The 12,523-nt window shown below is 36.6% G+C and overlaps 1 protein-coding gene across 1 annotated transcript; it reads right to left on the reverse strand.

The window, feature by feature from the left end:
• Positions 1–7,233: 7,233 nt before the first annotated feature.
• drgx (dorsal root ganglia homeobox) lies at positions 7,234–12,219 on the reverse strand. The gene is made up of 6 exons (XM_059518291.1): positions 12,023–12,219; positions 11,390–11,490; positions 10,791–10,892; positions 8,926–9,095; positions 8,732–8,844; positions 7,234–8,279 (listed from the first exon to the last, which is right to left on the reverse strand). The coding sequence occupies exons 1-6, from the start codon at positions 12,078–12,080 to the stop codon at positions 7,948–7,950; spliced, it is 876 nt and encodes a 291-aa protein (XP_059374274.1). The 5' UTR covers positions 12,081–12,219; the 3' UTR covers positions 7,234–7,947.
• Between the last annotated feature and the right edge of the window lie 304 nt (positions 12,220–12,523).

The following is a 12,523-nucleotide window of genomic DNA, read 5'->3' on the forward strand; positions in this document are numbered from 1 at the left end:
TGTTGAAGCTACGGAGACAAAACAGGGTAAACAGAGTAATATAAACCAGCATCAGCCAGAAACAAAAGGAAGTGCAAGATATGAGCAAGAGCATGCTCAGTTAAGTAAACAGGAAACAAGAAATGAAGGCATATTATCCAAACCAGAAGCTACTCAGAAAAACATGAAGGTGACTAGACCAGAAATATCAGCAATAGCAGACTATGCTAGACTGAAAGTTATCTCAGCTGAGGATGATACGAAAGAGCTTGATATATTCCCTAAAACGGACTTCTACAACAGTTATGATCAGCCAGTTTTAAGAATTCATAAAGATTTATATGCAAATGTGTCGGATATAGGGGGAGAATCTAAAAGAGATGTCATTTCAATGGAGAAATGTCAAAATCTCAAGCAAAAAACATCACAACTTAAAAAACAAACAGATAAAGAGACACTATCTCAAAACCAAAACCACTTGGTTCCCAGTACAGTTCAACTAAAACCTGTATCACTGGTAGCTTCAGGTTCACAAAATGAAGCTGCATCAGTGGGCACCCAACCAAAGGCTCTAACAAATCAAAAGGAATTAAACACTAAACCAACTTTCATGGAGCATCCAACCGGACGGAAAAGGGAGAACATTTATCAGTCCAAGAATCCCCAAGGTGTACCATTGCAAGCCAACAGAAAAATAAGCAGACCAAGACAAATGACTCATGACAAAACAACTGAAAAAGGCAATCTTTCTCATTATGGAAGACAAGAATCTCTTGCAAACTTGTCCGCGTCTGGCACTGTAAAAGCAGCAGACAACCAAATAAATATGGCATCACCACCTGGAGAAGAAATCGAAGAACTACAATATTACACAGTGAATGCTCTTGACACTGAAACAAAGCCCAAAAAAGCACCTGAACCACCTCCTCCAATTCTCAAAATGTCTCAAAACACAGACTCAACTGAAAAATCAGAGGAAGACTCATTTTTGCAAAGTCTAATAGACTACGGTAAAGTTCATGCGACAGGACCACAATCCAACTCTTCTTCTCCAGCCATGGGGAAACCTGTCATGTTCAGAGTGAAGGATAATACCATCAGAACATCTTCTGTGACTAAAACCGTCAAGCCACGTTTTCACAGGTCATTCTCTGAAGACTTCAGGATTGGCTCCCCAAAAGAACACTTGAACGGTTCAGAGAAAGAAGATGTAATTCACCCCATAGAGTCTGCTAACCCTCCAGTCAACCATGAACCAGCTATTGCTGCCCTTGGGCTCTATAAATTAAAAGAGACACTCCACAACAACTTGCCCTCAGCAGAATATGCAGCAAAACAATCAAAGAGCCATCAGAGAAGGAGCCAGCATTTTGAGGAAGAAGAAACTCGTTCTGTCATCAGCACAATGTCAGGGGATATGGAGAACTGTACAGTGAGCCTCACAGATGTGGCCAACGTAAGTGTAGTCTACATGCCCAAGCATGAAAGTTACAGAGACACCTACCAAAGGCCTGCGTCCGCCTGCTATGAAAGACCAGAGTCATCCTGCTATGATAGACCAGAATCAGCCTGTAGTGATATGAGGCCACTCGGTAGACCTCCAGTGGTGCCCCCCAAATCTGAAAAAGCTCTTCGGCGAGCACAAAGACTTACAACAAGACATATGAAAAAGGCAGAGACGCCCAAGATGGCACCTGAAAACCAAGACCAGCTAGAGTCCAAATCATTCAGAAACCTCTCTGGTGTGCCCTCTTCACCTTCGGACACACTGTCAACACATCTAGAGGTACAAGCCTCACCTCCTCTTTCACAGTATGACATCCAGCCAAATCACATCCCCCCAGCACACAGTATAGTCGCCCAACCTTTCCCTGTGACACAGAGAAAACTTTTGCAAGACCCAAACTCAGGGCAGTACTTCATGGTGGATGTACCATTACTGGTTAAGACAAAGACATTTTATGACCCAGAAACTGGTAAATATGTACAGCTAAATGTCCGTCACAGGTCTCAGGGTGCTCTAACACAGCCAGGATCGTTGGAGGTGTTGAACACTCCCTGCATGCTATATCGTGGGCTTCTGCCAATGGCTGCGTCTTCATTAACACCCTTGAGGTCATCATCTGAAATGTTAGCACCAGCAGACAACCAGGATATGCTTGAGAGAGGTGGTGAACCATGGAGTCAGAATGGTCATCTGCAGAATAGCAATAGAGATTCACAGTACCCTGAGCAAAATCACAATCCATCTTTGTTTGCAGAACACAATATCAACAACAATGAAAGACACACAGATATTATAACTATGAGTGAATTAGAGGACTTTGCAATGGAGAGCACATGACGAGTAAAGTTAGTTGTTTAGATAGGTAAATACTGTTTGTAAACAAATCTAAAGCTAAATGAATGTACATCTAAGCTATATAAATGTGACTTTTAAATATGTTAAATTAGTTCTTAAAACTGTTTTGATTTGTATTTGAGGATTGCTGTTAAACTGTGTTGTGTTTTGTAGCTGAAGTTACCGTAATCGCGGTAGGCAGGGGCTCTTTGTTGTCAAAAAAAAGTCAAGGGAAGAACTGTGAAGCATTCCAATTAATTATGTTGAAAATAATTTTGCAGTGTACTTGTTTATAATACAACAAAGAATATTTCTAATGTGACTTTTTAGTGGTAATGCTAAGGCCCTCAGGTTTAAAAGTCAGATAATGGTACTTGCCATATTAAAACATTAAAACCTTTATGTGCTTTGGCAGATTATATATTAAAAAGGGGTGGACTGTCTTTACCTTGCCATGGTTGCTGATGTATGACTATGAAAATATTGCCTTTAAACGACTACTTGCAATGTACCACTTTTACAGTCTTTCAGAAATTCATTACATCATCATTAAAGAAAAATGTAAAATTAAAATTTGTTGACTGACTGCTGTTTTCTCAAACAGGTACCATTAAACAGCTAATGCATTAAAAATATGCAAGTAATATCTGACGTAAACTTGAGAATGAGCTTCATTGCTTTCTTTACCCCAGTGCTGTGATATAGCCTATTTGTGGGTTTGAGGGAATTCAGAATCTGCACAATAGACTACTCTAGTGGACAAAGGGTGCATTGAACTTTGTATGAACAAACTATATTCAATAATAAATCAATGAAATTAAATATTACAGATATATCTGTTTTTTGTAAAAATAAATATCTGGTTGAAAATTATTTTAAAAGTTATATTTTCTTTCGTCCTGTAAAACTGCAGTAATTTAACTGGGCATAATAAATATTCAGCACTGTGTAAGAAAACGTTTAAGCATAATCAGATCCATTAACGATAGTTTTGTCTTATCTTTCCCAGTCAAAATAAATGTAGTGAGTTTTTTATCTTTTTTTTATGCAAGTGCAGGCAGTTGTGATAACTGCACAAATGTTGACCATATCTTGACCTATGCAGGAGGCCCATATCACAAACAACTGGAGCACCGGAGTTTGGATATGACTTCACTGACAATGTATCATTAATGCAACAAAAGAACTCATTAACTTCATTCAAACAGAATTTGAAACAATGATTTGTGTCATTATTTAGTTTAGTTTAAGGTTTTTAGGATTGCTTGGCCTCTCTCCAGTTAATTTGATGTAACAATGCTTCTCATAATAGAATGAATTACTGCACTGAATAATCAATAATCCACGTGTAATGAATGTTATGAACAATCTTCTAAAAATACTAGGTTACTACAATAACTCTAAATTACTTAAAACCATCACAGGCTATTTGTTTCTTTGTTTGCTTGCTGTGCGGGAAATTCATTTTGGAAAAGGAAAAAAGATTAACAACAGCAACAGCGTCTAAATTGATTTTTTTTTCCTTGGGTTTTCTCAAAGTGGAGACATCTTTATCAGCCGATGCAATGTGCAGTTACAATAGTATTTCTATTGTATGAGAGAAACATACTGAGGACGACAGGTCACATATGGTGCAAACATGTTTTAGGTTTAGATATTTAAAAACTGTGATCGTTATGACCAGTATCTTTCCTGCTTTTGACACACTGCCTAGTTCACGAGTTCACATTTTGATACCTTTTCATATCACTTCAAATCATTGCAAGATAAACATATTTTGCTTGCTTTTAAACTCTATTTTTAACTTTCCCATGGGCTATATAACTAATAAAAATAATTCAATATTTAATCATTTAAATCAATATAATAGGCTACAACATAATTTGTACTCTAATTGACAAGATTAGATTAACACACTCCTCTCAATCTACAAATGCCAAATTAGGGATGCACCAAAATTTCAGGCCCGAAAATTATCGGCTGAAAATGGTATTTTCAGTTTTTGGCTGAAAGAGAAAAACGGCTGAAAATATATGGCGCGCCACCCATGTAGCCTACTGCTCATACTTACTGGAAAAGCACAGTCCACTTAGCACAGACAGAAATTTCTATGTAGTAGCCTATAGCCTACTTGTTCCTGTTTGTAAGACTTTGTAAAGTAATTTAACAATTTTAATAATACTGAAAAAAAACAAAAACAACAAACAATGAAATAATCACACTTTTGAAATGGCTACTGGCTATTAAAAAAGGGACAAGCCCTTTAACAATTCGATACAAAATGTATCAGCACAGAAATAAACAACAACAACATTTTGGGGATCTGTAGGTAAAAAAAAGAGTTTAACATTTTTTGTAATATTTTGAAACATTTTGATTTAATGTATGTGTACATAGGTTACTAGTATACATATTAATAAATCAACATGTTAATTATACATTTTTCACATAAATCAAGGCTAAATGTATAAATTAATACTTATCCAATATGCATATTGGTGAAAAGTCCATCCGCCACTCACTGTTCAGTCTATCAATCTAGAGGGCGCTGTGAAGACAGGATGGGGCCGTTTACACAACAACGTTTTCAGCCAGAAACGGGAAGCTTTTTATATGTTTGCCTGTTCATTTACACAGCATTTTGGGGACTGGAAACGCATATTTTTGAAAAATGGTTTCAAAGTGCAAGTTTTTGAAAATGGCACGTTATTGTTTCCGTGTAAACACCCAATACGGGAATCTTTGAAAGCGGTGATGTCATGTGCTTGAGTAGTATGTGTTAGGTATGTAGACATGCGCAATACATGTCAATAGAATTTTAAAGGCAAGTGCGAACAAACATAAGGTGCATCCCAGATCACATACTTATGCACTATTCTATAACGTTTTGTAATATAAATAGTGTGAGTAGTGCGTTCACACTGAAAATTCCAAAAAGAAAAGTGCACTTTAAACACCTGCATGATGCACTTAAATAAACGAAAAAACAACGTGTGGAATGTTAGACGCTTCATGCACTCAACTTTCGCCACTTTAGTTACGTAACAAAGGGTGCCAACTACTGGCCTGGCATATGTAATACAGCGCTTTTGGCCATTTTTGCAGATATGTGTAAAAAGGAATCATTTTGAAAACGTTGTTGTGTATACGTAAAACTTTTAAAAAATGCAAGGGAAAATTGTTGTTGTGTAAAAAGTTGTTGTGTAAATGTAGCCTTAAAAGCACTGCATCTTTACCCTTTTTTGAGACCTTTAGAGTTATGAACTGGACCGGGTGATCTCTTTGTTTGATGACAGAAGAGTGATAAAAATACCTAAATTAAAAACACAATATGTGTGCTCCCCTAATAAGTCACTTAATTAATCTTAATTTGTTCTGCTTTGTTCGTCACTTTGCATAATTCAATATTTAGAGTGGACATCTGATTTAATATTTAAGTTTAGACATTAAGTTTAGACATTACGTTTAATCTTTATGTTGGGTTAAATGTTTAACCCAACAATCTGGGTAATTTTATTTAACTCAACTACTGCTTAAAAATTTCTATAAATGAACCCAATATATGTTGAAAACTAACATGTATTTATATGGTCAATAAATCAACATTTATTAATAAGTTGAATAAATAATATTTAAATAATATATATTTTTAATTGCTTATTAATAAATGTTCACCTTTTGATTATTGCTGAGTCCTCTAGTAATTGTGTCTGATTTTTAAGTTACATCTTATCTTGGGTTTATTTTAAGCCAGCCATATAGTTGTATAGTATAAATTTTAAACAATAGATAAATTAAATAAAACTACCCAGAAGGTTGGGTTAAACATTTAACCCATCCGCTGGGTTCGTCCATATTTCACCCAGCGCTGTGTTGTATTTAACCCAGCATTTTTTCGAGTGATATATAGTTTTAATATTTATTTAATTGTATTTAACATGCAAGATTTATCTATACTTTAGATGTACCTGTATAGTTCTTCCAACTAATTTTAAATAGTTTGAGTATGGAGAACATGTACAGTTATTTTCAGTATATTTTGTTGTAGATTCAGTACATTCTTTCATCTGTTTGCATGTGTCGTATGATATGACAATTTTCATTTGTTTCGCACTTAACGTCATGTTATGAGTAATAGTAATTCTGCTTGTTATATGGAGATGAGCGATGATATTGTGGCCTGGTCAAACTTAATTTTTTCTACCTTATTTGTATATATTATAATAGTCTCATTTTCTATTATTGTCATCATTCATATTATTTGTAGCCAAAAAAAAGAGGTTTTCTTTAAGTTCAATCTAAATAATACCATATTTGTACACATATTTTGAACAAAGCATTTATTATTGTCACCAAACAATGCAAATATGCCAAGCTGCACTGTTTCATCAGGCAAGACTTTTGACATTATCTGCCTCTGCTTTTTCACCAGGGTGTCACATCATGAATAATTAAATCACTACTTTGTGATAATACATAATTCAACATCAGTTATTAATGCTAATGTGTGTGCAGTTTACTCAATTGTGTTATTGCCTATCAAAAGTAATTTTCCTGAAAATCCTCAAGGACGAGAATTTAATCAGTCCAGCTTCTTTTCAAAGGTAGCAGTAAAGTGTTCTTAAACTAACTTGCTTTTCCAATATTGCTAAGTGTTTCTTCGAAAACCAGTACTCACGTTTCCTTTTAATAACCCTATTTGCTGGTTCGTATGCTCTTAAATGCCTTTTCCTCATCGTATAATAGCACTGACAGTCTAAAACATTGTAGTTTTGTTTGTAATTTTAATATAAAAAAGAATTGAGAAAGTCATGATGTACTTTACGGTAAATAAATAATAAGACCAACCATAGCTTCCATTTTTACAGCCCTAATGCTTGTAAACTAATTAATAATTGATCATAGCCAGATGGTATGAGCAATAGGCAACATGATATGTACATGATTGCCTACATGTTTAATTGTTTTATAGAACATGTCAAAACAGGACCAGTGTCTGAACTCTTGCAGTCTATCATGGATGTACAGATGTGATGACAAGAGAGATGTCAGTTACCATCACATCAGCATGAATAAGAGTTAGCCGGATCATCATAAAACATGACAAACCACGTAATATACAGTTCTGTCATTGATATTATCTTACATATATTATTTCACAATAGTACATTTATATTTCAGCATGGCATATATCTTGACACAATGCAGAATGTCTATCACCACCTGACTTCACAGTACACAAGTCAAACATCAAAGTGGATTGTGACAAATTAAATAAGTTCACATTGGCATCCAGGGAGTTTTCTTTTACCACACAGCATGTTCAAAAGTCATTCCGCCACAAAAAAATAAAACTGAATTGCAGCACCCAGATACACCCAAACAAAGAAAACCAAAGGCAAGAATCATGAGTAAAAGTGAACGAGGGAAGGAAAAATTACAGTTGAATGAATAGTTTGACACACACACGCAGAATACACAAGAAGGAATTGCACTTAACACCGTCCTGTCCGGGGTATGTCAGTGCTCTCAAAAAAGAGGCAGCAGGCAGTCAATGTTTGATTATATTGTAAATCCTTCGTCCAAAGTGTGTCCTCAGATTAGAAAAGAAAAAAAACAAGGCTCCTTCATTTCTTATCCGGACCCTCCTTTTGGCAGTGCAAATGTTTGTCTGGAGTTCTCCTTATTGATGTGATCTTAGAGGTACCAGAGTTAGGGCTGGAATCACTTCCTCCCACAGAAGCAGTGCTTTGGCCCAGCCCGACCCCTGGACCCGCTCCAGTCCCGGTTGGAGACCCTGCCCCCAGCAGGTTGGCTGACTGCAGCACTGCCTCCGAATGTTCCCTGGCCTTCATCCGTAGGGCTGCAACACTGGCTGTCCGGTTACTCTGGCATCCATATGGTGGCAGGAAGGAGAGGCCCATTGGGTCAGGCACACAGCAGGAACACAGTGGACTTCCTTATTAGAGCAGAAGTGTGTGTCATAATCTGGCAGCCTATAGTCCCCTTAGAATTATAAGGTTCTATTTGTCATTTTTTGTAAAAATTGAGTTATTCGTATATTTTTATTCTGTGAAACTTATATACATCATGTGATGTTTTTTTTTTAAGTTGTGTACATTTTTCACACTTTTTCAGAAAAACAGTTCAGAAAAAAAGGTTTCAGAAAAAAAGGTTCTATATATAAAGTACACAGAATGCAAAAAAATTGTAGCTCAAAATCGATCTATCTATCTCTAAGGTCTCATAAGGTAATGCAATATATCTATGATTCTAATATAGAGACAACGAAAAATATGTTGTATATAATACGTTTCATCCACATCAGTTGCAGTAACAAGAAAACTAAGATATCAAATCTATCGGACACGTTTCCATGATGACATCCATCCAGTAGATCCTTGATCTTACCTTTTAAAGTTGCCACTTGTGAAAGGGCTTGTGCGTAAGTGGCTGTGTTCAGCAGAGTCCCGGGCAGACAAGATGGGAAAAAAGGTCCACCTGAACCCACCACTCTGTTAATACTGTGGATAAAGGAAAGAGTTTGGCATTATATCTCTTGACAAAAACAAACAAACATATATTTAATTTGATGATCCACACACTTCTGCTGTAGTTCCATTGGTTCTTTCTTATTTCTGCCGTGGTCAACAGGAGACTGGTTTAGGTTTCGTGCTGGAGGGGTGCCGTCACCCATTTGTTCTTTGCTTCCCTCCTGGTCTGAAGTTCCTCTCTCTGTTTTTCTCCACTTTGCTCTTCGATTTTGGAACCACACCTAAAGAGAAAGCATAGTATAAAAAACAGAGTAATAATGAGTAATATTGTCTCTTGGTTTGATTAAAAATAAAAATTCTGTTTTGTCATTTACTCACTTTCGTGACATTTGAAACCTGTGAATTGATTTATTCTGCAGAAAAGAGAGGTTTGGCGAAAGATGGCTATCATTTCCTTTTGTGTTTCACAGAAGAAAAACAGTCATACAGCATGAGGGTGAATAAATGACCGAACTGTCATTTTGGGGGTGAAATCCTCTGCTGAAACCCAGTCTATAAAATGTCACCTGTTAAGTAGCAGTTGCATAAATATTATAATTATTATTTGCACCCAGTGCTGATTTCTGAAATGTGCTACAGAATCTAACAAGCCAGTGACTTATTTGAAACTTCACGAACACAATTGCTGAGCATATGCAGTGAAGTTCTTGTATGTTAACTGAATGAAGGTCATTGCCTATAACAACATTTAATTGAGCAATTTTTCATTATCATTTTTAATGACTTCCTACTGACAGTCTCCCTGCTTCTGAGAGAGAACCATGATGAAGTCGTTTATTTCTCTATTTAGTGATTGTTTGACAACATCAGATTTGATTAAGTCTGTGCTCTTTAAGGCATTAATCATATTTGAATGGGAAAGGTTGCATAATGCATCCATATCTCCAGTGCCTGGCCAGCTTTGTGCAAAGGGTGAAGCAAACAAACAAAAGGCCACACATATAGCTGCTCTCTCCACATAATATGACACAACAGTTTACTGGCAGGACAACAATATTCACAATGTAATTGTGGCAACATTATCTCACCCTTGCACCTTCCAGCAAGAAGTCATGATCCCCCAGCACTGAATGCTCCATAATTGCACCATTAATCTCAATTTGCAGTTTGTTCTTAATGCAGCACACGCCAATTGACACTTTAAAAACGGTGGATGCCCACTATACTACAACAAAAAGAAAATTTATTTCCTAATAATAATGTAAGTTTAATATCCCTGCATGTTGCGACCGATTCATGTTCAGATTTAATAAAAGGAATCGGGTAATCCGATTAGAGAGAAATAATTTGTTTACAATCCCTAATTTACAGCAGCGAATTCCATTGTTGCGTCGCAGTCATTGGTTTTAAGCGATAGTAAGATGACCCTGGGGAACAAAAGGGAAACTATTATATTCCCCACAATTAGATCTGAGCTCAGAAGGAAACCCAAAAGCAAATCTGGAATGCAGGAAATTACATACAGACACATTGAATGCAATTATATGTGGCCAACTTGATATTAGGCTACTGCGGATGTTTCGCAAGGCCGCGGAATATGAAATCGGAGGTTTCAGGTGCACGAGTGCTTTATAACCGAGCAAAATCGTTCTCGGGACGTTTGTCTTATTCGAAACGCCTGTATCCTCTCTCCATTTGCTGAAACACGGAAATGGTAGTGCATCTAAGCAATTTTTTATACCTTAGAGACGAGGGCAAATTAGTGTAGAGCATTACCACTAGTTAATTATGAATGACCGATTAATCAACCTAATCTAATATTCTACATTATGCTGATGTTATTAAAGCGCATCACGGAAATGACAGAGTGGCTTCATTTAGCCAACTTTCTTTGACCAAACCTGCTCGATGAGAATTTTGAGTGATCTTCTATTGGTTACCTCTCTGGATCGGGACAGTTGTGGAAAATCTCTCACCTGGACACGAGCCTCTGTTAGGTTGATTTTCATAGCCAGCTCTTCTCTCGTAAACACGTCTGGGTAGTGGGTCTGTGCAAAAACCGTCTCCAAAGCCTCCAACTGTAAAACATATTGTATATATTTATTTCAAGAATTTATGCATTATAATTCAGAAAGAAATATCTTGCGTTTGCTGATAATTAGCTAATAATTACATGCATAATGCACTAAAATTGTAAAATTGTTTAACTGCTGCCTTAAGTGGTAGAATAACAGGAATTTGAATTTTTGTAACAATTTGAATGGATTTTGAAACAGAAAGCCTAATTCAAATGAAAAACGGCCTAGCTCTTCGGCCTTTCCGGATGTCTGGATGTGTAAATGTTTAACCTAAATAAGCAAATGCTTGGTTTTTGAATTACAAATAAAAGAACAAGTTTACTTCTAAAAGGCGATATCTTCGTCATATAAATGTATGTTTAGGTGCATCTACACACTGCATACCTAAGAAATAAAAATACAAAAATAAACACAGGGCGTTTATAAATCAACATTAGCCTATGTAAATAAGTTTGAGAAGAGTGGTTCTATTTAGTATTCACTGGAAATCTTGATACCTGTTGTAAAGTGAATGTCGTCCTGTTTCTGCGTTGTTTTCTGCGCAGGAAACCATCATCAAAGTCTCCAGAGGAGTGATTCCCAAATCCATTTGTGTTCACTGTTTAAAACAGTAACGAGACACTTTTAAAAGATAATATTTCTATAGGATAAAAAAAAAAACATTTTCATATATCCCCAAATGCGATGGAAAATATGATTCCCCTCGGTTGTCTCTCACTTAATCGCTACGCACTAATTCACAGAGAACAGTTGATTTATTGTATTCATCTGCTAGAGTCCTGAATTATCGCTGGACACAATGAGAAACCGTGACCAACAAAACGCCAGTTGAAAGGCATGACATCTAACATCTGTTCTCAGACAGACTGCAACAAAAATTCTCAGCTGCGGCTCTCAAGCGCCTCGATCACGTTACCATGTGGCAAAATATTAAACACCATAAGACGAACACAAACATAGGCTAATTATTAAGTAACTTTGTCAAATATAGTAATGCACATTATGAAGGTAGGCCCAAATTATGGAACTAGCCTATAAATTGCCACAGAAAGAACTGTTAATATATAAAATTACAAAGTTAACATTTTAGATGAAACTCCATTATTACAGAAGAAATGAATCATACTTACATGTGTTGGTCCTGCAGCATTCTCCCTCTAACTGTGGAGGACAGTGAAAGTAAAACATGTTTCCCGGTGCTTTGAGAGTGGACAGAATAATTCACTCTGCAAAGAATAAAATATTGAAACGTAATGCTCAACTATTACTGCAATCGCATACGTCTTAAAAAGATAATTTTGAACAATACTAATACGTTTCTGCAATCGGTTTGCAGAATAGATGGTCTTTATGCAATCGCGATTCTCGTGTCTCCAGCACAACCTAAGCAAAGCAATAGCTCTCCCTCCGTCAATCACTGAGCGCTTCAGTTTATCCGCTCTCTCGCGCATAAGGAGGGAGTGACCAGATGTCTTTGTGACTGTTTAGAGCATGACAACACTTGGCTTTATAATCTCCCACGTAATTGCAATTAATCAGATTTTCGTTTTCAAGTCATTTGGATAGGTTCTCAGCGGCCAACCGGCTTGCGCACGTGGTGGAAACGTCTAAATCCTCCAAGGCATCAATCC

This window comes from Carassius carassius, chromosome 30 (assembly GCF_963082965.1).
Source record: "Carassius carassius chromosome 30, fCarCar2.1, whole genome shotgun sequence".
NCBI classification, from domain to species: Eukaryota; Metazoa; Chordata; class Actinopteri; order Cypriniformes; family Cyprinidae; genus Carassius; species Carassius carassius.